Source organism: Sorex fumeus, unplaced genomic scaffold (genome assembly GCF_029834395.1).
Source record: "Sorex fumeus unplaced genomic scaffold, SorFum_2.1 ptg000008l, whole genome shotgun sequence".
NCBI classification, from domain to species: Eukaryota; Metazoa; Chordata; class Mammalia; order Eulipotyphla; family Soricidae; genus Sorex; species Sorex fumeus.
In genome coordinates this window covers 77,635,326-77,661,769 of record NW_026606065.1, presented here as the reverse complement: position 1 = coordinate 77,661,769, position 26,444 = coordinate 77,635,326, and the positions used below count along the sequence as shown (strand labels likewise).

Genomic DNA, 26,444 nt, shown 5'->3' with positions numbered 1-26,444 from the left:
TGTCACCCACACATGGTGCAAGGTTGAAGAAAGACATTTATTTGTAAAACCAATTCCCCATGGAAGGAAGAGAGACCCACTCCATAGAAGGCCAGCCTGTGATCGCGATCATTCTGAGGCCCGCATGCAAACATGGGTGGAACCGAGGGAGAAACAAACAGCGGCCAGCCGCCCACACCGCTTCCGCTCCTGCCAACAGAGAAGCAGAAAGTCCTTCCCACCGGAGAACATGGAGGTGCTGCCGGAGAGGTGCTGGGAGAAGGCAATTTGGTCTGACATCCATGAAGAAGCTGTCAGAAGCCTTTGTTTCTAGGCGTCCTCTTCTAGTCTGTGGCTTGTGTGCATCCTACCTGACTATCAACTCACATGGTCCTCCAGTCTCCGGAGGGTGGGCCTCCTCACATGCCCATCCTTATACTCTGAATGATCTGGAAGATAGCTGAAACAGAAAATCAAAACAACAGCTCAGGGCTATGTGGAGCAATAGCATGGTGGATAGAGCATTTGCCTTGCACGCAGCCGACCCGGGTTCAATATTCCCAACATCCCATCTGATCCCCCGAGCACCGCCAGGAGTAATTTCTGAGTGCAGAGCCAGGAGTAACCCCTGTGCATTGCCAGGTGTGACCCCCCCCCAAAAAAAAAGCAAAAAAAAATTATAAACAACAGCTCAGCTCTAGGCACGCCCAGCAGGGACACCCAGCCTGCCTTGAGCCTAGCTTCTGATCCCCAGCCCCTGACATGTTAGCACACAGCTGATTAGATATTTCCTAACAAGGAGTTAAGTTAACAAGAGGTCAGTGAACTTCTCTTAAGAGGCAGCCATGCTCCCTCTGTTGATGGATGCTTGGGGGATTTATAGATAACGCCTGCTAATTCCTCCAGGAGTTAGGGCCAGAAATCGCTCAGCCAATGAAGGAGTTGGCACCCCCCTTTCCAGATCTGATGTGGTGCTGGGGAGTGTAGTCCAGCCTGCCTCTGGGCCTGGGGCTCATTTCAGAGGTTTGTGAGGCTGCAATTTTTTTGTAGGATGGCCAGTCTCTGGCAAACCAGCAACCACAGACCAGGAATCATGGCCCCTGGCTGCAGAGTTCTGTCTGTTGTGATTCTGCCCTATGACCACTGTCCCCAGCAATACGGACCCTGTCAAGATCTGTCTTCACTCAGTGTACACCTTTCGTGCTACACCGAAGGGGTGGGTAGCCTATACCTTCACAGACAATTTCTGGAATTTGATTTCTGGAAATTCACTTATTTTGGTGAGAGCTAGTTAAAGGTTCCCACCCTGGTGGGTCCATTGAGCTTACACATCACTGGGAGACAGGAGTCCAATTTCTTTTTCACCTCCACCCAGCAGGTACTACAGGTCAGTCTTAACAAAGGTGATATTAATATTAGTGATAGCAATTACCTTGTGTTGAAGGATTTTTTTTTTGAGGGGATGTTGGGAATAAGCGTGTTTAATCAGCTATCAAAATAAATAGAGCTTTTAGGAGCCTAGTCCCTGCTAGCCTTCATTAAGGCATCCTGGGATAGATCCACAAAGCTCCCTACATGACCTCCATCAAAGGGGCTTCCAGACACTCATGAAACAGTATTGAACCATTGCAATAGCTAAGGTTAGTGACCACAGCCCTGTGCAGGCCTGGGACTTTGTGGATACAGAGCAAAGTCATACGTTAGTCCCAGAGGGATTCTTCTCGGGCAGTTTGGAAAGGCAGACAAAGCCCTTGTGCTCCATTTCCCATTGCTTTCTGGAAAATAAGCTGTGCACAATGAGTATATATATATATATGTATATATATATATATATATATATATATATATATATTTGCTTTTTGGGTCACACCCGGTGAGTCACAGGGGTTACTCCTGGCTCTGCACTCAGAATGTACTCAGAAATTACCCCTGGTCATGCTCAGGGGACCATATGGGATGCTGGGAATCAAACCCAGGTCGGCCGTGTGCAAGGCAAATGCCCTACCTGCTGTGCTATCACTCCAGCCCCGCACACATCGAATATTGATACACAGCACCATGATTTAATATTAACTTTTCACCAATGCTTGGTGTGACCACAATGAAAAATAGATCCTGCTGAGACTATGCCACACAGTCCCGGAGAGTGCCCTGCATTCAGTCTGACACCCAAACAGTTCTGGTAAACTGTGCTTTGGGGCTTTCATGTCAGCTTATTGGTTTTTGTCTCAGTTTACTATCTGGTCAATTCTCTGGTGAGATCACACCAGTCAGAAGTGGGCTTTGTCTCTTATGATGTTGCTACACACTAAGCTGTTAGAATAAAATTAGAGAATGCCAGGTGTGTGTGGTCCAAGGAACTAAATACACTAATAGGTGATTTAACTACATGTGATATTTTATTCTGGTTGTGCTAGAAGTTTTTTTTTTAAGTTTGGGTCATACCTGGCAGTGCTCAGAGGTTAATCCTGGCTCTGCACTAAGGCATCTTTCTGGCAGGGCTCAGGAGACCATATGGGATGCCTGGGATTGAATCTGGGTAGAATGCATGCAAGACAAGCACCCTATCCACAGTACTACTGCTCTAAATTTCATATTGTAAATTTCTGAATGTATCTTGACAGGAGAAGTTGCTAGATGAATGAGAAAGTACCAACACACAGTGCAAAATAAACTTGCAGATAGCTGACATGTCTGTCCTCTCCCCACTCCCCAAAGCTGACAAGGAATGAAAATTAAATAAACAGGCTCTATCTAGCTGAACAGGAGTGCTGGTTCAACAACATTAGGAAAAAAAATATTTACATCTATCATGCCTCAGGCTTTGTTCCTGGGATCAGGGAACTGTCCCTGATCTTCACACACAGACTTTGGAACAGAATGTTAGGTTCCAAGGGAGAATGTTAGGTTCGAATCCCTGTTCTTCACTGGATAAACTATTTAACTCCATCAAGTCTGTTTCCCTCTTGTCTAAGTTGAGGACCGTGGAACATGGAACTTGCAGTGCCGTCACGGGAGTTAAATGATAGGACATGCACGAGATTCCTCACACATCAGGGATTCAATGTGTGGGGGCTGTTACTATCGTTACTGTAACTGATTCTACAGCAGTGACTTCCATGTATGGATATGAAGACCAGAGTGCAAGTTCTAGCTGCCTAGTGAGCTTGGGGAATTTCCTGAACTGTACTGGATCCTGACTTCTCTCATTATAAAACTGGACGTAACAGGGCTATATGCCTCTCAGAGAATCTGTCAAGCTATTAAGAGTATCCCAACCGCATGGGCAGAGCCTGGCAAGCTCCCTGTGACGTATTCAATATGCCAAAAACAGTAATGGCAACAGGTCTCATTCCCCTGACTCTGAAAGAGCCTCTAATCGTTGGGAAAATGAATTAGAAGAGGCTGCTAAAATCTCAGGGCTGGGAGGACGTTAATGGCACCCGCTCAAGTAAATCAATGAACAACGGGATGACAGTGACACAGTGATACAGAACAGGGCTAGAGCAATAGTGCAGAGGAGCAGGCCTTTGCCTTGCACATGGCTGACCTGGGTTCGATCCCCAGCATCCCATATTGGTCCCCGAGCAACACCAGGAGTAATTCCTGAGCACAGAGCCAGGAGTAAGCCCTGAGCATCACTGGATGTGACCCAAAAGCAAAACAAACAAGCAAGCAAACAACCTCCCCCCAAAACCTGTACATAATAATGTTCCTCAAAGGATTGGTAGGAGTAAATATAATAAAGCTAATGAAAGACCTGCCTGAGGCCGGGGATAGGGCTGAATGATAAAAGTGCATTTGTTGTATGTGTGAGATTTGGGTTCTATTCCAGGCACTGCAAAAAAAATAAATAAATAAAACAATAACTTAAACTCTTGGGGTTGGGGAACTAACTTGGAGGCCTGGGGCTTATGATTTGCTTGCAGGAGGTCGGGGTTCATTTCTAGCACTGTGTGAGCACACTGGGAGAGGCTCCAGGGCACAGAGCACCCCTAGCACCAATGGGCGTGACCCCAAGGCCCCTTCCCAAATTTAAAAAGACTTTCCTGTGATAGATGCTAAATCAATATTAACCCCTCTTAAATTGTATCCCTAGACAAAAATCAGTAGGATATAGACCTATAAGAGCCTGTTTAGACCATGATAGGACATCAAGCTAACTTGACTGCACAGTGTAAGGTAATCAAAAAACTCCTTCATTTTTTCCTTAGGAACTACTCCTAATTTCTCTAGTGTTTCAGACAAACTATGCTAGTCTCAGAGATGCAACACTAAGAAGTAAGTTAATTAAAGCAACTTACCCATACCTGAGTCTCCTGACCCTAATTGAATCCATGAATTCACTTGTAAGAATGTGATAGCCCTTAAGGTGTGTACTGGTGATCCCTTAAAATGGAATCTTCTTAGAGAAATGGCTTAAATAAAGTCTTAGCTTAAGCTCACCATTTGTTTGTCTCCACATCTAAGGTATTGGAGAGTTGGTTGAGTTATGGTTCCTTTTCCAGTTGTAGCAATGTCCTGGAGAAGGCTTCACTACCTCCACGATGACTCAAGTGTGATTCTGTGTGCCTGCCCAGAGCAACCCACAGGGAGACCCCAGCTCCCAAATGCAGGCTTTCCAAAGCAGCACCAGAGGAAGAGAGTCAAGAGCGGTTTCAAAGTGGGGAAGGAAGTGGAGAGTCTAGACCCTGATATCTCTACAGTGGGTGAACAAAGCTGAGAAAACAGCTGAGTGGGCTACAGGAAAAGAGGCCATGGGCAGGCGAGACAGCAGAATGGAGAGGTGCCAAGGAAGGGGGCGGGGGCAGACTTTCCAGGTCAGGGCATCACAAGGTTCTGAGAAATGCAGGCTAGAGCAGGAACCAGGGGGTCCCCTGAGCCACTGCGCTCTGCCACCTGCATTTCAGATCCTGGCAGTGTGCAATCCGTCTCTTAGCCATCACCTGCTTCCTCTGAAAGAGGCTTTCACTAGGCTTAATAGGCAAGAACGACTCCCACTCAGAAACCAAAGCAACCTGAGCAATTCTCCTTGACTCCACCCTGCCATCAGCAGATGACTCTGCTACCATTTTCAACGGCTATTTTCTTACCTTCCTCCCCCGCTCAAGTCACTGCATTCCCGCTTCGGCTCATCTCACTCCCTTGAAACATCTCTTAAGAGCTAAAGTGACAGATGACATTTCCATGGCCCTCCACCCAAGAGGCCTGCTCCCGCCTCTGCTGGCCTTCCTCCTCTACTCGTTCTTGCTGAGCTCTTTCTCTTCTCAACTCTCCCTGAGCTTGGCCTCTGTGACACTCGCCTTTCAGAAGTGTTAGTTTCCTCCTTCCCTCTGGATCCTGCCTCGAACACGTCTTCTGGAGGCATCCTCCTCTCAGGAACATGAGACAGGAATGCCATTCAGTGCACATTTTCGCATTCTTTTCATTCTCTTCCTTCTCCCTGGGCCGTCTCATGCTGGCTTCAAATCAAACCTGTCACTTCGCTTCTGATGACTCACCAATGTGTAAGACCAGGCCTAAGCTCTCCTCTTACCTCTCGACCCGCACCTTCCACCATCTCTAAATGATAACTGCACTGAGGAGGCTCAAAGGTCAAGCACAACAGGCCCTTCCTGTAATCTCCTACCATAAAGCTTGGCATGATCTTTCATTTTGCAGGAAAACAAAAAATTCTTTTAAGAAAAATTTTAAGGGTAAAACCCAACTATTTTATTGATTTCTTACACTCAAATACGACCAACAAGCATTACTTCCACTTATGGATTATTAGAAACAAAAGGATTATTGCCTTAGTACTTTCAAATGATGCAGTATACAATAAACATAATGTTAGAACTTAAATGCACCCTGGCTTTTAAAAAGCATAACCAATAACTTGGTTCCTTCTTTCATAAAATGGAAATTTAAATACTCCTGATAGTCCTGAGATTATCATTATATTACCAGCAGAGCAAAGTCTGGCACAGTTTCACCTAGAAAAGTGCTTTACACACCTCATTACACAAACAATGGGCATAACAAAATGCATACAGTCCACAGTGCTCGATAGAAAAAATGTTTCAAATATGAGGCAGCTGCTAAGGTCATCATAGATTTTTAGGTTTTGTGTTATCGATTATGGAATTACAGATTAATCACTGATATATATATATATATATATATATCTTAACCCTGAAGATAAGAAAAAAATAACTGTTGCTTGAAAAAATTACTCTAGGTAGCAACTAAAAACCCAAAATCCTTAACACTTCCCACCGTGCTCAGTGGCTACTTCCTGCTCTGTGCTTGGGGAGGTCTGTCCTGGAGCAGCTGGGAGGCCATGTGGGGCTGGGAATCTGAAGTGGGCCTCCCACAGGTGAAGTATATATTCAATCCATTGTTGAACGCAGTGTTCTTTCTGGTCCTGAACTGTGTACTTTAAGAATCCTATGATGATGCACCCGTCTTCCCTCCCCTGCAAAACTGCCCTAGTCAACATGTCCACTATCTTTCCCAAGATCTCGCCAGTTGGTCTACCCCCATTCCTTTTCACACCATTCTCCACCATGTAGCTAGAATTATTATTTTTCCTCTTTTTTCAGACATTGGATTATTCTTTGAATAAAAGCAAATATGATGTTGTGAACTTTTTTTTTTTTTTTTTTTTTTTACTTTTTGGGTCACACCTGGTGGTGCTTAAAGGTTACTCTAGGCTCTGCACTTAGAAATTGCTCCTGGTGATGCTCGGGGACCATATAGGATGTTGGGGATCGAATCTGAGTCTATTGCCTGGGTCAATGTGCAAGGGAAATGCCCTATCCACTGTACTATCACTCTGGCCCCAGATGTTGTAACTTTTGCATTCAAATGAAAACATCAAATGTTCCCTGTCTCCCAGTTCTTGATGAGACCACCCATGCCAGACTGTTAGATTCATCCTTCATACTTCTCGTTTGGGATTCTCCCTCAGACTCCCACAAGTTCCTTTCTCTTATTTCAGGGCTTTTTTTTGGAGGGGGGGGCGGAGGTGTTTTAGGTATATACCTAAAACAACAAAGGCTGTGATAGGGGCTTTTTCCTGGTTCTGTGCTTAAGAATCACTCCTGATTCTTGAGGGTACTCCAGGGACCCTATGTGGTATCAGGGATCAAACTGGGGATGGCTGGCTTACATACCTTATTTTAGAGGTTTTTTCCACATGACATTTTTCTCCCTAATTTTTTCCCCCATCCCAGCCTATTGCCTAGATTTTCTTCATAATTCAGACATTATTTCTTCAGGAAAGCTTTCTTTGACCATATGAAATAAGAATTCTCAAACTCTATTACCATCTCCTGTAGCTGATATTGGACCCAGCTCCCAGAGATTCTCATCCAGGAGCACTGGGTGAGAACTGAGAATGTTTCTAACTGGATTGCTGGTGATGCTGGAGCTGATGGTCTGAAGTTCACCTGCTGAGAGTGAGCCAACACCAGTCCTTTCCACTCAAAGCTCTACAGGCCTCTCCTTCCCATAGCTAAAATCTCACATAGCTTCATGATTATTTGATAATCTCAACTTTCTGCCCCACTATACTTTAATTTCCAAGAGAGTAGGGACCAAGATTGGTTTTGCTCACAAGAAGCTCAGATCTGCCTACATAGTAAGTTCTTAGTCAATATTTATTAAGGGGATGAATGTGAATGACTGCCAGCTACATGGATCATAATAACTTTGCAAAGCAAAAGAATCCGGTTTGAATGGCCACCTTTAGGCTCATATGTCCTAAGAGGTCAATCATGAAAAGGAAAGCAAAATCATGACATCATAAGTTCCTTAGGGCCTGGAACTATGTCATTCTCCACCTATAATGACTCCAGGAAGTACCAGAAGGGCACAAAGATGACACAAGTGTGTCTCTTAGGTAACTGTCAGACATTGAGAGACTTCAAAAAGCCACTTTTATTGAAAATAGATTTTTGATGTTAAGAAAGATCAAGGGAGTTGTTGAAAAGAAAGAGTGACAGACCAGAGGTACAGCCTTTAGGGGAAAAAGAAAATTCTAGAAATCATGCAACTCTGATGATTATTATTTTAAAAAAATAAAACAAGAAAGAAAAGGATGAAAGAGCTTGTAAGAAAAGGGATCTATGAAACACAAGTGGAAACGTCCAGGAGGCAAGATATTGCAGAGGGGGTCACCAAGCATCCCAAAGAAAGGGCAAGGCAACACACCACTTTTTGTAGCATTTCCAGAAAATTTTTTCCAGAGATGGAGAAGAGGCCAAAGAGAGAGAAGTCAAGCACAGGTGAGGGCAGGAAGGCAGGCACTGTGAGAAGAAATATTAGACAAGATCGTGAAGCCCCCTCTCCACATTAAAATGGAGGCTGGCAGAAAAACTCTGCTGAGAAAGAGACACAGACGAAGCCCACGGCTGCTGGAGATCAGGGTAGAGGGAACACTGGACAACTGAGGCCGCGGTCACCTTGAGGACGCCAGTGGCCGAAGAGACATCTCCAGATCATCCATCTCAGCACCTCAGGCAGGAATTCCAGAGCAGGTGCATGGGGTCGGTCTTCCCTGTAGCTGAAAGAGAAGGGCTTCTCCCAGATGCTTCCATTCCTCAAACAGGCCACTTGTCCGTGGCATCACCATGTTGGGAAGGCTCTGGCAATCTCCTGTGTGAGAGGTCCGCTGTAAACTGGTAACCGCCAAGTCTGTCTCGGGAACAAATGTTGAGGAAAAAAAGGGAGGGGATTGAGCACCCCAGTAGCCAGGTCAAGAAGTTATCCAGGGCTGGTCAAGGCTCCTCTGCAAGCAGGCCTGGGGTGGCCGAACATGAGGAACCTCTGGCGACACACCTCTCCTGGCAAAAAAAGCAGGGGATGTTTTAACAACAGTACATGAGCCACAGGGATTGTATGGCTCGAACAAAACCAAAGATCTCGGCCTGCCTTTATAACACATCCTCATGAAATGCCAGCCCAAGTAGTATGAAGAGAACCTGCCCACACTTGTAGGCTGATTTAGGAAGAGTCCTTTCTGGAAGGAGAAAAGAGGCCCCTTATCCCAGCTGCTAAAACCTGCCCTCTCTTTACCCAGATGAACACTGGGCTCTCATGGCTTCCTCCTCCCTTAGACTCCTGTTCCCTGCCCCAGCTGTTTTCATCACAACCAAGAAGTCACTGCAGAGGTTGAAACATTTTCTCTTGTCTACAGAGGCTCCCCAACCTTGCTCAGAAGCTCGTTAGGAAAGCTAGGACCTGGGGAGGCAGGGAGGCAGAGGCTGATGTCTACTGGATCCTGGCAAACATTTACCAAAGCATGACCAGGCCTCCATGGTGCACTTGACATGGATCAATCTCCTTTTATCCTCGGGGGTAATTCTCAGGTAGAGCATGAGAGCTGGGTGCCTGTGCCATTCTCTTTTTAAGAAAGGGAGGCCAGGGCTGGAGCAATAGCACAGCGGATAGGGCGTCTGCCTTGCACCCGGCCAACCCGGGTTCGATTCCCAGCATCCCATATGGGCCCCTGAGTACCGCCAGGAGTGATTCCTGAGTGCAAATGCCAGGAGTAACCCCTGAGCATTACCAGATGTGACCCCAAAAGAAAAAATATAGAAAGAAAGGAAGAAAGAAAGAAAGAAAGAAAGGAAAAAAGAAAGAAAGAAAGAAAGAAAGAAAGAAAGAAAGAAAGAAAGAAAGAAAAGGAGGCCAGGGGTGGGGGTGGGGGTGTGGAGAACCAGCACTGCAGGAAGGTGTTTGCCTTGCCAGGTGGTTCACCCCAGGTTTGATCCCCAACACTATCTATGGTCTCCAAAGCACTGCCAGGAGTGATCCCTAAGCACAGAGTCAGGAGTAAGCTCTGAGCACTGCTGGGTGTGGCCCCAACAAAAACAAACAAGCCAAAAACAATGGGAGGGTGAGGGTAGGCAAAACTGCCTCACTGGCAGGTGGTCAATCCAGGTTTCAACCGCTGCAGGCTGGCTTTGCAGCTACGTGCGTGAAAGATTCTCTCTTCCTCTCTCTTCAACGCCCCCCCCCCACCATCCTTAACAAGAGCAGCCAGCCCTGAGGGGATGTTCGGGAGCAGGGAGAGGGTCTTTCTGGACATGCAGAGGTCTTTCAATGCACATGGGAAGGGAGGTAGTTGGATCACCTGAATAAGAGGCTGGGCAGTGCAACTTAGCCCCACCAAGGACAGCTCGGAGAATCACATCATGTTATCTGCTGGGAGAAGGCTGTCTAGAGGAACGGCGCAGTCTGTGACATGTTATCTCTCTCCTCCCTCCTGTGCCTATGGACACAGTCCCTGGAGGATATTGGAGAAGAGTACAGACTTCTAACCAGCAGACAAAGGAAGCATCCTTGCCCTGGAACAGTGTAGCTACTCACAGCTCACGGTGCCAAATTGAACAAGCAGGCTCGGGGCTGAAAGGCACCCACTGTTATTACTGAGTGCTGGACCACACACACTACCCCAGATGATAGAAAAAGAGGGTCCAGATGTGTGGGCCCATCAGGAGCAAAACAATGAGAAGAGATAGCAACACACACAAACACACAAACTTTCTACTTCAACCAGAATCATGGCTCTTTCAATTCCCTCTAAGATTTAAATAAAGTATAGTTCATAAAAAACAAACAAACAAACAAACAAACAAAACCACTGATCTGACATTGTATTCTTAAAACATTCCTTTTGCGGGGTGCTGGAGTGATAGTACAGCTGGTAGGGCACTTGCTTTGCATGTGGCCAATGTGGGTTTGATCTCTAGCACCCCATATGTTCCACTGAGTATAGAACCAGGGGTAAGCTTGGGAATGGGCTGGTAGATCAGAGAGTTCTTCTGAGAATCAAAGGATCAGGACAGGGGGATTAAAAGGTGCCCCTGAAGAATTCGCAGTAGAAATTCCAATGAGGAGTAAGAACAGAAGCTATACTGATGTGTCAAAGAGAGCTGTAACAACGGCTGCTTTCTGTCAGTGTGCTGAATCTCAGTCAGCTTCTGAAGAAATAAATAATATGACAAGATTCCAAGAAACATGTATTTGCTGACCAGAGAACCACAGCTCAGAGTAATGAGCCTCTTCAGAAAATAGATCTAACTTCTTTAAGTCATTTTGGGCAAAAAAGAAAGGCGAAGACAGGAAAGACAGTTATGCCATAAACCCGGTAGCTCTGGATTATAAGAAGGGGAGGCCGGGGATGGCAGTGATGAGAGCCTGCTGTTAACTGCATGGCTGTGGGGGACGCTACAAGTGGGTTGCCCACACTTTTCTTTCCGGAAATGAGCTGAGGGTGAATGGGAGCGAAAGCCCAAGGTCAGGGCGCTGGGCAGACACAGTGGGGGACTCTTCACCAACGGTCTGGGAAGCACATTCAGACGCGAGTGTCTTGTGGAGATAGCGTGTGGTATATGGGGGACAGCACCTCTGTGGCCTCAGACAGACATTTGGGCCATGCTTGTCTCTGAGTCTCCAGATAAGAGCCCGCGCTCCTCGTCTCAGGGCTGTCATGCATTCTCCCAAGAGGCAGGTTTTGAAAGCAGGGACTGAGGCAGCAGGGATGAGCTGCTTATCTGGGAAAAAGGCCGACCGACCTGCAGAAGAGCTCACATTTTTATAAGGGGGTGGAAGGAGTTGGGGGTGGGGACAGCAGTCTCTCAAGCATTGGGGGTGGAGTGGGGAGGTAGGTGTGCTTAAATCCCTTGCATCACAATGTGGTTCAGGAGTGTTAAGAGACCAAGAAAAGCCAAAATGAGGCAGTTACAAAGGCTCAGGCCAAAGCAAGTTGCAGGTCAAGACTTGAACCAGCAGAATTTCTGGTCTATTTGGAAAAAAATATTGTGAGGGGACCCACCGCAGGTATTTGACTGGGAAGAGGTTTTAGACTTCTGACAGACTGTCTATCATAAAAACAGCAGTTGAGCTGGTTACTCAAGAAAACAAAACAAAGCCGCAATGGCCCCGAGGAGGGTTATCTGGCGGATCCCTCGCCCAAAAGAACACGCTGTTCTTGAAGCTTTTGTATCTATCACACAGAGATAAGTGTTAGAGCAAAAGCGGTGCTGTGTTCTGGCTGCTTTAAGGGGAAAGATTTTAATATGTTGCCTCTGATAATCAAGTTAAAGTACAAACCGCTACTCATTGATTTTAGTCTGCATTGGGATGCTTTCTTTCCTTTTTTAATTTTTTGACTTTTTGGGTCACACCCGGAGATACACAGGGGTTACTCCTGGCTTTGCACTCAGGAATTACCCCTGGCAGTACTCAGGGGACCATATGGGATGCTGGGAATCTAACCCGGGTAGGCTGCATGCAAGGCAAACACTGTGCTATTGCTCCAGTCCCGGGATGCTTTCTGTTTTCCTGCAAGGTTTTGAGGCTTCTCTTGGGAACACAGTCTCATGCATCTGGGGTGTTGCTACAGAAAATGCATCACCTTGCAAGTGAAGGTCCTTCTGGAAGATAAAGACCAGTGGGGATGGCTGAGCCTGACCATTCAGAGCACAGCAGGGAAGCAGGGCATACTAATGGAAGCAGATGCACTCACCACAACCTCATTTCCATAAAGCCTCAGGAGGTGATGCTGACCAGAGCTGCAGGTTCCAGCTGGCTGTGGGCCTACCCATTACATCCCTGGAACCACCAAGGTAATCTTTGGAGGGGCACATACAGTTCCCCTTTAAAAGATCTCTCGAAAAGATATCAGTGCAAAATAAATCATTGGTCTGAGGTTATTCGGCTGATAAATCAAGGCCTTGAACCCATATCTGACAGATTCCAAAACTATCCCCTCCTTCCCAAGGCCTCTTATTCTGTCATTACTTATTGGTTGGGTTTCAGTGGTGTTTCTTGCCCAAGAGACCATCTGCAACCACGACGGGTGGGAACGGACTTCCCCGGGAAGGGGAAGATGGGTGTGGTTAGATAAGATGCTTCAACTACTCCCCAATAGGGCTATGCATCAGAGATCACAGTTACAGATGTAAGGGAGACAGGGGCTGGCTGGACTAGGGCCTCCCAGCAGCCTCGAGGAGCTGCATGTTTATCTGATTTCCTGGTGAACATCGCCTGTGCGTGTCTGTGTCAGGCGCCTGTCTGTTCCTGTGCTATGCAGCCTCGCTGCTTTCCTGGTTCTTCCTTTCTCTCTGTTATCTCACTGCAGGCACAAGAGGCATGTGCGGGAAGAAGAAAGGCGGAGCAAGAAGCCGGAAGCAGGACTGAAGGGTTGGCAGTAAAAATCACTCCCAACAATAGGGACTTGAAGCTTGCTGGAAATCTGTCTCCCTGATTTTCCATATTAAATGGAGTAAGAGAGAAAAATGCGTGGGCATGGCATACTCTCTCATTTCACCATTTACCAGCTCTGCTTCTTTCCTAGAATAGAGTGAGGAAACCATAAAATGTGCATTCTGCATTGTTTGTCAGATCCTGGATATTGAGTTACTTTATGTATACTGACAATTTTTTTTTTTACTTTTTGGGTCACACCCTGCAATGCTCAGGGGTTACTCCTGGCTTTGCACTCAGGAATTACTCCTGGCAGTGCTCAGGGGACCATATGGGGTGCTGGGAATCGAACCTGGGTCGGCCACGTGCAAGGCAAACGCCCTACCCGCTGTGCTATCACTCCAGCCCCAACATTTCTTGTTTAATAAACTAAACCTTGCTATTATTGAGGCAACATGATTAATAATTGTGTTAATGGCTGTACTTCAGATGTACAGAGTACTATAATTCTACCACCACTAAACTACTCAAGATCCTCTACCACTGTCTTTAGATCCCTCCCAATTTATCTTTCCTTCCCTATCCACCTCTACTGTCAACTTGGCTACCTTATTCTTATGTTACTGACATTATTTCTAAACAACAACAAAAAGCACTTTAACCAAGCTGTGATTTATTAGAAAATGGGGTCACACAGTCTTGCTTGAACCAAGTGAGTCTTTGAAGAGATCTGGATCAATCACCAGATTTTTTTTTATTATTATTATTTTGCTGTTTGGGTCACACCCAGCAATGCTCAGGGGTTCCTCCTGGCTCTGCACTCAGGAATTACTCCTGACAGTGCTTGGGGGACCCTATGGGATGCCTGGGATTGAACCTGGGTTGGCTGGCTGCATGCAAGGCAAATGCCCTACCCGCTGTACTATTGCTCACGCCCCTCACCAGATCTTCTTTAATATTAAATTTTCTATTTGTCTTCCGTATCTGTATGAAAATTTACAACATATAAATAAACAAAAACCTGAACTCAGAGAGGGACAATGATCTTAGTTCTTTCTGCCTCTGAGTGAAATGGGGCAGGGCCTTCTTGTCAAAAGGAAAGAGACCTACAGGCAGTGGAGGTCTGTCTGTGGAGGTGAGAAACTTCTACAAGAAACTCCAGAGTGTTTTCCAGGAGTATAATAGGCAAGAGTACAACAGGTGAGGGTGCACGGTACTGAGGTCCAGTCAAAAATGAGAAGCAGGGGATCATTTTCACTTGAGGAACAAAGACGTGTGAGACCAGTGATACGAAGCTTCAAATACATATGAGGCCTATCTTCAAAAGGACTCCATTATGTAGAGACTCCATGATGTACAGCTGAACTATGGAACGGTTTAATTCAAGTAAACAAAATTCTTACAAGTGAAGAGAAACGATGGGAGCCTGTTGCCTGCAACCCCAAAGAGAGAAACTCTCAGAGGAGAGTGAGTTCTCCCAGAGTTGTGGCAATGGGGACAGAGCTGAAGGAGCTATTGTGTTTTCGTGGCATGTTTCGAAAGGGACATGTACAAAGATAGAAGGAAGGGCATGGTCCCAAGGACAAACTGAGAAGAATGACACATTTCTGTGAGAACAGTGCCTAACTTGAGCTGAGGCTAGCAAAAGAAAAGGCTAAAATCAGCCAAAAAATAGAGGGAGGTGGTAGTAGATTATTTTTAGTTACCTATGCTGAACCATTCTTAGATCTCTATTTACTATGTAAAGTCATATTGATGATGTACTGTTGAGCTCGATGCAATATTTTGTTGAGAAAATTTGCATCTTTGTTCTCAGAGATATTATAGTTTGTGTTTGTGTCTCTTTTGGTTTTGGTTTCAGGGTTGTGTTGACCTTTTTGGTTCCTTTTGTTGTTGTTATTTATTTTTTTTTTTGTTTTAGTAAAATAAATTTAATTTCTTCTTTAAAGGCTTGGTAAAATTCATTGGTAAAAGGAGTGAGAGAGATAGTACAGCGGGTAGTGCACTGCCTTGCATGCAGGTGACCTGCGTTCACTCCGAGGTATTCCATATGGTGCCCTGAGCACCTCTGTGTGTGAGTGACCTAAAAACTTTAAAAAAAAAATCACAATACAGAAGCTTTTTTAGCTTGATGTAGTTGGGAGAGATTTTTTATTCTTGCTTCTCTTTCTATCATTGTGGTTGATATGTTGAGGCTTTCTGTTTGTTTTAATCCTGGTAGCCCATTTCTGTAATAGATCCTTTCATTTTCTCTAGTATTTTTTTTCCTCTTTAGACCAAAATTACATTCATTATCATGTAGTCCATCCAGGGCTGAAGCAATAGCACAGCAGGTAGGGCGTTTGCCTTGCACACGACCGACCCAGCCAACCTGGGTTTGATTCCTCTACCCCTCTCCGAGAGCCTGGCAGACTCCTGAAAGTATCTCACCCACACAGCAAAGCCTGGCAAGCTACCCATGATGTTTTCTATATGCCAAACACAGTAACAAGTGTCACAATGGAGAAGTTACTGGGCCCGCTCGAGAAAATCGATGGGAAGACAGTGACAGTGACAGTGATGATTTTAAAAGGGACAGGACCCACTGCCCAAGGATCATGGTAGCTTGTTAACAGAGGAGTAACAGAAGATAGAGAGGAAGATTGCTCCGCTCGCATTTTATGTCTAGCCTCTCCATAAAAGTAAACTAGTCTAACTAGGGAGATTTAAAGGTGCTTCATTAGATGTTCTCTGGAAATAAAGGGAGAGAGGATGTAGCATACTAATTAAGTATATCTGTATGTGCCTGCCCCTCCCTCCCTCCCTCCCTCCCTTCCTTCCTTCCTTCCTTCCTTCCTTCCTTCCTTCCTTCCTTCCTTCCTTCCTTGCTATATGGCATGCTAATACTCCTCCTTCATGGTATCAAGGGTCAAACCCAGGACCTCATACATGCAAAACATGTGCTCTCCCACTAAACTCTTCTAGTGCCATCCCCTCTTACCACTCTTCCCTATACACCATGGCATGTGCTCTTAAAACCGCTTGAAGGCAAAAATCTCCAGGTCCTTCAGGTCCCTATCCCTAATCCCTGGGCAAATGGGATAACAGAGCCCTGAGTTGGATCTCTTAGAAAATGACAGGTGATGAGAGGGTGCCAATGGTCTGCTGTCAGCAAATGTGTTAATTTACTCAAGGGGGAAAGATATAGTTCCTACACTCTGGACTAACAAGAGTAGCAAAATTACAGTGTTTTTAAGCCCTTTCAAAAAGATGGCTTTTGGTTTTGAGGAAAACACAAAGCCAAAAGAACATTTTATTTTCTGCCCGTATAGACTGCCTCAGAGTGAAGACTGGAGAAGCCTGATAAACTGTGAGAAAAGGAAGGAAGGAAGGAAGGAAGGAAGGAAGGAAGGAAGGAAGGAAGGAAGGAAGGAAGGAAGAAGGGAGGGAGGGAGGGAAGGAGGGAGGGAGGGAGGGAGGGAGGGAGGGAGGGAGGGAGGGAGGAGTTCTGCATTTCCCTAGGCTCTGACCACCCAGGTTGCATAAGGACAGGAAGGCCAGGTCTCAGAGATTCCTACAATCGAACTTTGGCCATTCTTGAGTCTTGGAAACTAGGTCAAGCCTCCCTGCTTTGTCAGGAGTGTTCCCTCATGTGGACTAACCTCCCACACACCCTTTGTGTGGGTGTCTGTCCTACAAAACTCAGCTCTGATTTCACTTCCTCTCCTGCTATCTCCTGCTCAGTGTGATGGAGAAGTCTCTCTGTGTCCCCCTTATGTCTAGGTGGAATCACACCCACTGTGCTAGACTCAGAAGCTAGAGGCTCCAGAGGTGATTAGTCATGTGGGTGGAGCTTTATTGAAGGGAGCAGATGGTATCAGAAAAGAGACCCCCTCCCCAAGTCCCAACCATCCTAGCTCCACCTGTCACTCATGGAGACACAGAAGGGTACCACGTGGGAAGAGGACCCTCTCCCAGCCACTCTGATACGCTCATCTGACTTCTAGCCTCCAGGACACTGAGCAGTATGTCTCTGCTGTATATTTCTGCCACCAGTCTGTGGTATTTTGCTACAACAGCCCACATACAGTAAGACAAGTCCCTTATCCAGCCTGCCAAGTGGCCGGGGCACCCATTATCAAAGCCTTCTTTCCCCAGCCAACAACGAACAGTTTCCTTATCTTCCTCCCCCAGTGCCCTCCTGCTCCTGAAGGGGTTGTCTAGGGCCTAACAAAATGCCAGGCGCATGGGGGAACCTCAAGACACAATGATTGTTTAAATTTTTGCTGAGATGTTGAAAGCTTAAGGGAGTTGTCTGTAGTTGTGTTCAGTGAGCTTCTCATGGTCTAGCCTTTTATCAGTATCTCAGGAACATAATATACTTTCAGAATCTCTAAATCCGGGAAGGAAAGATAATTAGATAAAAGACTCAGGATTCGAGATCTAACAATCTGTTGGGTGGCCATAAAGCCCGAAAACATAGATAATGTTTTTATAAATATGGGTTTTTCTTGATTTTTCTGTGGAACCCTCACCCACAGGCTTTTCAGTTTGCTTGTTTTTTATTTTTATTTATTTATTTTTTGAGGTTAAAAATCAGATACAGATTATCTGAAGCAATGACTCACAAATGCATTCATAGGGGCTGGCGTTAACAGAATGCAAGATGGCATTGTATTCATTGCAACTGCATGTGGCACTTGAAACCAGACATAGAGGACATGGTACATTGGGTCTGTCAAGTCATGTCATTGACTATACTGTACATATAACGTATTACCGGTAAGTTATTCTTTATGATGTTCATCTGTGTTTCCAGGTTTTATGGCTACTTTATAAAAAGACAACTGATAATCAACAATGAAATTTTAATAGAAAGATTCATGAAGCTTAATATTAGGTCTCAAAAAAATCAACTGAATATCTACTGAATGGTCCATATCTGGTTCTATTCATCCAGGCAGCCACCCAGTCAAACTTACTGAGTACTCATATACTAAATGCTGGGCTAGGATACATATATTTAGTAGAAAATAAACATGGTCTTTCCTAAGAGAGGAAAATAAATATTAAGTAAACAAATGAAAGAATTTGAAATGCTGATGAGGCCGTGCATCACTAAAGCAATGTGTGATGAGGGCAGGGGACCACTTTGAATGGTGGGGTTGGGGTCCAGGCAATGTGCTTGAACTTGCTGAAAGTTCTATGTGAAGAATATGGTGGGTCTGTGACTGGTAAAAAGAGACTAGATCATAGGACTAGAAGCAGAGTGATGAAACCTAGAGGAATGACAATTCTGTTCTCTCTGTCACAGTCACACTACTTCTAATCCAATTTCTGCAGTGTGAAAGGCTTTGCTTTATGAGAATCATGTAGTAGATGCAGAATGAGGTTCTAGATACCACATCTGATAAGACCAGGAGAGTGCACCGAGGCAGTTTAGCTCATACCTGAACTGGAGAAGACAACACAGTGTAGTTCCAAAGAGAAGCCATGTTTCTAAAAAAATTAGAATATACAGAAATGGGATAGACTTTCTGGAGAAATGAGCACTCCATGTTCAGAAATTTTCTGGCAAAGAAGTTGGATAAACTGTTCAAGACAGTGAGGAGGGATTCCTTAGCAGGGCAAAGCATCTCCTTTGAGGATACATTTTTGGGAATTCGGTACAGCTAGTTTGTTTTCTTGGAGAACATATACTCTTACTAGGCCATAGTAAATGACATTTTAATTATTTTAGCCTTAATCTACAAAGTACTTTGTATCGCTTTTACCTCCTAAGGCCTTCTGTATCCTTGGAAGAATGATTTCTTGAAAAGCAGAGGCACTGATCTAGCTTTAGCAATGGGTTTCTGCTGTAGAGTGATGTCTTTCCAGGTGATCTAGATCTTTGCAGGAAGATAGGGACTCTTCGCCTTCCCAGCCCTCAGCAAGTACGAGATGATGGGGAATGGGAGTCATCAAGGCTGACCTTACATTGGAAAAAGGGGCCTCCATTCACTAGTGTTTCAGACATTCAGTCATGGGAACCAGGAACTATGTTAAATTTTCTCAAAACAGAACCGAGCTACAAACAACTGCACGATTCCTTTGTTTAAGACTCCGCTGTGGCTATATGTGTTTGCATATGCTATTTGAACTTGTCACCTTCCAACCAGGTGATATGCTGAGGTCGAGGACAGGACCCAGTTATACTTAGGAGCTCTTAGAACATCCTCTTAAAACATAAAGCCTCTCTGATTTTCTGGAACGTGGATTTGCCTCAAGCAAGACAGGTGCTCACTTTCTGTTTAAATTTCTCATTTTGTGGCTATGTCTTCACAGAAAGCCCAAACTGAGTTCTAAGGTGTGTAGAGAGCCAATTTAATAGCTCAACATGATATTTAATGATTGTTATTTGGTTTGCTGAAAAGTAGCAAAGTCAAAACCTATTACTAGAAACTTCAGGTAGTGATTAACTTGAATCTCAGATCAATGCTTCTTTGCCCATTTACCTTGTGAGTAAGACGTGTGTTTTTAAAGATTGGTAAAGAACGTGAAATATGAGGTCAGTGAAAAACTCATACCTGAACCACAGACAACAAAAACAAACAGTGCCAACAGCCATGGTCCCACAGGATATTTCTCTTCTTGTGGCCTCTAAAAGAGATGGGAGAAAGTAGATTAGTTCATCCACTCAACAAACATTTGAGTACTACTAGGCAAGTGCTTAGAGTGGGGATCTCATTGTGAATGAGACATACCTGAGCTCAACATCCAATGGACAGTTATGAATGAAGAAGATTAAAAAAAGATGGATAAATGAAAAAGAGGGTGAAATGTTTAGAAAAATTCATCAATAACCGGCAGTTTTAAACATTCTGAGAACATATAGGGTAACACTGTAGCACTGTAGCACTGTCCTTCCCTTGTTCATCGATTTGCTCGAGCAGGCACCAGCAATGTCTCCATTGTGAGACTTCTTGTTACTGTTTTTGGCATATCTAATACACCACGGGGCACTTGCCAGGCTCTGCCCTGTGGGCGGAATATTCTCAGTAGCTTGCCAGGCTCTCCAAGAGGAACGGAGGAATCGAACCTGGGTCAGCAGCGTGCAAGGCAAACACCCTACCCACTGTGCTATGGCTCCAGCATATAAATCCATAAAAAGCAGAGTGAAACAAGAGCCCCAAATCAATCTTTCTAATAATTGCTTATATTTGTTGAAAAGGTAAAGGTAAAAGACTACTCTCCCTTGGCACTGCAGGAAGCCATACAAAGCCTTTTCTCTCCGCAGCCACAGCTCCAGGCAAGGCAAACTTTACCATCTCTGTCTTGCAGTTGAGAAACCGAAACTCAGTTGTTTATCTGAGCAAGAACTGGGACTCACATTCGGTTCAGCCTTACTGCAGAACTTGAGGATTCCACAAATGCATTCATCATTAATTCTTGCACCCGGGAAACCCAAGCATAGTCACAGAGTGCAGTCATTTCTTCAAAACCTTCTCTGTGCTACAAAAATTTGGAACTTGGGGTACTGGAAAGTTGGCAAGACTCATTAAATATTTCCTCATTTTCATGATTCCAAAATAGGCTGTAGCCCATCAAAGGTATAGAACTCGTTTTATTATAGATAAGGCAACAATTCTTAGGTTCTCAGCTTACCTATTACATTCTTTAAAAGCCTTCTTCCTGACTTCAGTTGGGTTACTTGTATTACCACGTACTATTTTCTTGGTAGCATTTTTCAGTTTGTAGCTCTTTATTTGTCTGTGTGATAATGTGTCTCCTGTCTGTCTCTCCACTAGACTGTAGGCCCACAGGGACAGGCACTATATCCCTTTTGTGGATCAACAATAACAATACCTGGCATAGGCTGATACACATGAAATGTTTGTTGAAGAATAAATAAGTATACATGTATCATTCAATGCGATTTTGTAGGTCAGATAAAGGCAGGTTCTGGAAAGGATGATTTGGAGTAATTCTCATTTATTATCTGGATTAATTTACATTTACTAATATTCCCTAGCTACCCCTATATTTCTCTTACTAAAGGATTATGGTGAAAGTATCAAGGGCAGGTGGATTTTGACTAAGGAATAAGATCATTCATATCTTAGTTCCTCACAAGCATATATCTATCCCCATTCTTGCATAATGGCAACATTATGCTGGGGTGGGGGATAGATGGCTGTTTTCCTTGGAGCTTCAAAGACAAGAACAGGAACACAGCTTTAAATAATTGCATAAGATCATTTTAACAGGTGTTATTACTAGGCTATTTTTTGGTGCTTAAAACCAGATTGAAATCAGAACAAGTAAACAACAAAGGTACTCTTTAAATAGGGTTACCTGAATTGTGTTATCTATCCCCTCCTTCTCTCTTTCACCAACTTTCTAACCATGTATTACAACTGACCAAAAGTCTTACTGCTGGGTCTAGAGCAATAGTGCAGCTAGCAAAGCACTTACTTAGCATGTGGCCAACCTGGTTTGGTCCCTGGCATGCCCATATGATTCCCCTAAACTCACCAGGAGTGATCCCAGAGTGTAGAGCCAGGGGTAAGGTAAGCCCTGAAGCATAGATGGGTGTGGCTCAGAAAAAAACCCCCGAAGTTCTTGTGCTGTCCTCCCACTAATACTATATGAATATTTTTCTTAGAGTACTCTCCAGAGAAACTAGCAAATGAGTTCAGGAGCCTGTAAACGAATGATTGGTCTGGGGTAGATGTCACATGATGTCTTTCTTTTCCTTTCCAGAAAAATGTGAATTATAAGCATGAAGAGATTGGGGGGCATAGAAAACAGAAAACTATAATCTTAAAAAAAATTTTTTTTGAGAGCTTTCCTTTGCTTTTTTTTTTTTTTAGGGGAAAGAGATGTAAGCATAATTCCATTGGGGAAAAACATCATGTAAGCTGAAACTATTGCTGGAAAGGTTTAAGGAAACCAGTAACGATCCCACCAATGACCTAATTTATTTTACACTGGAGTTTGCCACTTTCTGAAATTCCAAAATGTGATGGTATAACTTTGCTATGCTAAAATACCAGTAGATAAGTAACCCAGAACTCTGAAATTTAAATTCCCCTGTCAATGTGGAGAAGTCACTACTGAATAATCACAATTCTCTGTTTCTTGGAATAGTCTGCTGTTTGGGAGTAATACTGATTCACCTTATCACTGTTAGCTAGTTATGAAATAACTACTTTGAAATTTTTACTTTGAATTTTCAGTTACAACTTTTCTGTTCTTGTTTATTGAACTCCTAAATAAGTCCCTTTTTAAGTTAATATTTGCAAAAAATAATAATATTTTACCAATAATTGGAAATATAGGACTTAGATCGTTTTTTAAAAAAGAGAATTTAGATTTTCTTTTTTGGATGCTGATCAGTTTATCATAAACTTAACCAGAAATTCTTCTAAGTGAAAATAAGGATACATTGTGGCCCAGGGTGAAAACCTTTCATTACAAATTTAGTAGAGCCATTTAAAACCCCTCCCAGGCGCCAGACACTTTTGAAAGGTCTAAGCATTGGTATATCAGGACCTATTAAAAATTCAATCACACAGTACTAGAAGTGTATTTTGAACATAAATCTCAAAGCTGAGTTGAGTTAAATTGCAGGTGACTATATTTTATAGACAATCAAATAAATTTTATTCCAATATTTTTATTTTCTTTTTAAATGTTAGTGCCAATAATTTTCCTTTCCAGTCTCATTTTCTAATGGTCTTGAAAAGCTGGAGGTGTCAGACACTGAGTTTACCAAACCTAGTGGTATAGCAAATGAATAGCAAGAATTGTCTATCTGGCAATCAGATAAGTTGTCAATTGAATTCCACAAAGAACTAAATACTGGCTTCTAGTTCTTTAAACAGAAACACACAGCTAGAGATTTTTAGAACATCAGCTATTCTTATATCCTGGGAAAAACTGATACATTAGGAATAGAAGACCATGAGTGTTTCAAACTGAATTAAAAATGGGATTTCAAGGGGCTGGAGCAAAAGCACAGCGGGTAGGGCATTTGCCTTGCACGTGGCCAAGCAGGGTTCGATTCCCAGAATCCCATATGGTCCCCTGAGCACCGCCAGGAGTGATTCCTGAGTGCAGAGTCAGGAGTAATTCCTGTGCATCGCCAGGTGTGACCCAAAAAGCAAAAAAAAAAAAAAAAAAATGGGATTTCAGGCAGGGTTGGGGAGATAGTGAGGGAGAGCACATACAAGTGGGAGCTCCAGTGTCCATCCCTGGTACCATATACTCTAGGCCATCACTAGGGACAGTCCTTCAACCACACCTGAACACTACTGAGTGTGGCCCCCAAATAAAAACAACAAATAATTTTGTTCAATGTCAATTTTCTCAGCAAATTTTCTGACTAAAAATAAATAGGAGAGAGAGGGGCTGATAGCACAGCAATAGCACAGAGGGCAGGGCGTTTGCCTTGCACATGATCAACCCAGGTTTGATCCCCAGCATCCCATACGGTCCTTCAGCACCGCCAGGAGTAATTCCTGAGCGCAGAGCCAGGAGTAACCCCTGTGCATTGCCGGGTGTGACCCAAAAAAGATAAATAAATAAATAAATAGGAGAATCATCTATGTGAAAAAATAGTTTCCATTTGACAGCACATTGCCATCTCACTGTCCAATCACACTGAAATGATCTAATGCTGTAACGAGAGAATTTTAAATATCACTAAGCCTGGAGCTGTGTGTAAAGGTTCAAGGAAAGCTGAGTTTTTTGGAGGGGTGGAGTTGAGTTGGTGAGTCTTTTTTTTTTTTAGTTTTTTGGGTCACACCCAGTGATGCTCTAGGGTTACAACTGGCTCTGCACTCAGGAATTACTCCTGGCAGTGCTCAGAGATCATATGATATGCCGGAGATCGAACCTGGGTTGGCCTCATGCAAGGCAAAAGCCCTACTCACTGTACTGTTGCCCTGGTCTAATAAAGCAGAATCTGATTCTTTGGATTCCCTGCCACAATACTGCTTGATTTTGTGAGAAGTCTAGTATGAGGACAGCGGATCCAATTTTTTTACTCACTTCATCAAACCAACATAATTTCTTTGGCTAAAAGAAATGCCTTCAACTGGTTGCTAAGCTTTCCCAGCCAAACCCCAAGTTTAAGCTGGGCCTCCACTCAACTGCAAAGGATAATGGATTCCATGTGCCTCTGCATGTCTTGTCTTGGAGTCTGACACTGCCCAAAAATTTGGACCTGGACGTCCTAGTTCATGTCCTAGTTCAGTTTTCTGTTAGTTCACAGGACTGGCATTTTCTGTTGAAGATAATCTGTTTTGCTAAACTTCTCCACACAAGGCAGAGATTTTACTAAAATATCGAACCATGCAAAGAAAGAAAAACATCGCATGTTCTTACTCATGGACTGGAGCGATAGCACAGTGGTAGGGCGTTTGCCTTGTGCGCCGCCAGCCCGGGAGAGCCGGGTTCAATTCCTCTGCCCCTCTCAGAGAGCCCGGCAAGCTACCGAGAGTATCTCACCAGCATGGCAAAGCCTGGTGAGCTACCTGTGATGTATTCGATATGCCAAACACGGTAACAACAAGTCTCAAAAAAATGGAGACATTTGCCCGCTCGAGCAAAATCAAAGAACAACGGAAAACAGTGTTTGTTGTTGTTGTTGTTGTTCACTTACATGGGGAAGATAAAGACACCAACCAAACCAAACAAAAGCAAACCTAGGGGCTAAGTTTGGTTGGTCCCTAGGTTATTGGCTCTAACAAAACAAAATACTGATTGCCAGAACAAATGGGTACAAGGAAAACTAAAATGGGTCAACTGCATGATGAACACTAGACACTAGACTTCTGGTGGAAACCATCATGTAGCACATGCAAATGGGGATTTAAAATGCCATATACCCACACCTTAATAATGTTAAAAACCAATGTTACTTCAATAACACTAACTTTTTAAAAGAGTCCAATTGCAAAGCAATTGCAAAGTTACAGTTGTTCGTGGGGGGGAGGGTGGGCGGGCAGCACAGGATGCTTGACAAAAAAAAAAAAACTCCATCTTTAAAACTCAGGACTATACAGTTGGGATGAATTCACAGAGTGAAAGAGGTTAATTTGGTATTTACACTGTAGCCCAATAGCGAGAGACTTCTTGGGGGTAAAAACAAGAAAAAAGAAAAACAAGGATGGAGAGGGGGAAAGCTGATTCAGAATTTCAACCCACACTTGCAAGGTATTGGGATACGCAGTTACAAAGTGGCTGGAAACAATGCCTTAGACTGTGAGTCTGTGAGAGACCGCCCAGGGGCCAAAACCTGGGAGAAGGAGACGATAAATGCATGTAATCCTTAACTCGTTCCTCGAATTCATCCATCTATTCGTCCATTTCATCCATTCATCTATCCATCCATGTGTCCATCGATCTGCCTATCCATCCATTCATTTGCCCGTCCGTCCGTCCGTCCGTCCGTCTGTCCGTCCGTCCATCCATCCATTTGTCCATCGATCTATCCATCGATCCATCCATCCATCCATCCATCCATCCATCCATCCATCCATCCATCCATCCATCCATCCATCCATCCATCCATCCTAGCTCCTACTAGGCCCTGGGCCCTCTGTCAAGCAGTTCATTTAACTGATGCAGTAAGGACGAGATTTTGCTCGTCTCCCAGAGACAAAGGCCTGCACCTCCTGGGGAGGCCCTAGCTAGCCCCAGCCGCCCCTGCCAGTGGGGGGCCACGACCACCCAGAGAACTCGGGGCCCCCGGCTGGAGGGAGGCATCCGCGTCGCCCGCAGCCCAGCTCGGGCACCCACCCGAGGGGCGGGCCGGGGCGCGGGGGAGCGGGGCGGCCGGGCGGGGAGTCGGCGGCCGCCCCGCCCCGCCCCGCCCCGCCCCGCCCGCCCGGCCGGCCCTGCCCCGCTCGCCCGCTCGGCGCCGCCCCCGCCTTACCAAGGTTTTGGCTACGTTCCCCCTCTGGGTGATGTTTTTGCTGTGCTTCTCGTTAGCCATCCGGATCCGCTGCTTGGCCACCATGGCTTGGGCGCTAGCGAAGGCTTCGACTCCCACCTGCAAGGACCCCCCACCCCCCGCCGCCGCGTGAGCCCCCGGACCGGGCAGAGCGCGTCCCGCCCGCGCTGGGCGCTGCAGGTGGCCGAGCCTGCACCCCGCGCACCCGGGTCCCCAACCCCCAAGGAGCCGGCTCCAGAGAGAGGCCAGAGCCCGGACGGAAGTAATCTTTCATCTCAGGAAACCCTCTCCTACTTCCTCGCCATCCTTCCGGTCCCCCCAGCTCCCTACCCGGCACGGCCCCTCCGGC

The 26,444-nt window shown here is 44.9% G+C and overlaps 1 protein-coding gene across 1 annotated transcript; it reads right to left on the bottom strand.

The window, feature by feature from the left end:
- Window positions 1–289: 289 nt before the first annotated feature.
- SERP2 (stress associated endoplasmic reticulum protein family member 2) lies at window positions 290–26,444 on the bottom strand. The gene is made up of 3 exons (XM_056109902.1): window positions 26,078–26,444; window positions 19,722–19,794; window positions 290–439 (listed from the first exon to the last, which is right to left on the bottom strand). The coding sequence occupies exons 1-3, from the start codon at window positions 26,159–26,161 to the stop codon at window positions 399–401; spliced, it is 198 nt and encodes a 65-aa protein (XP_055965877.1). The 5' UTR covers window positions 26,162–26,444; the 3' UTR covers window positions 290–398.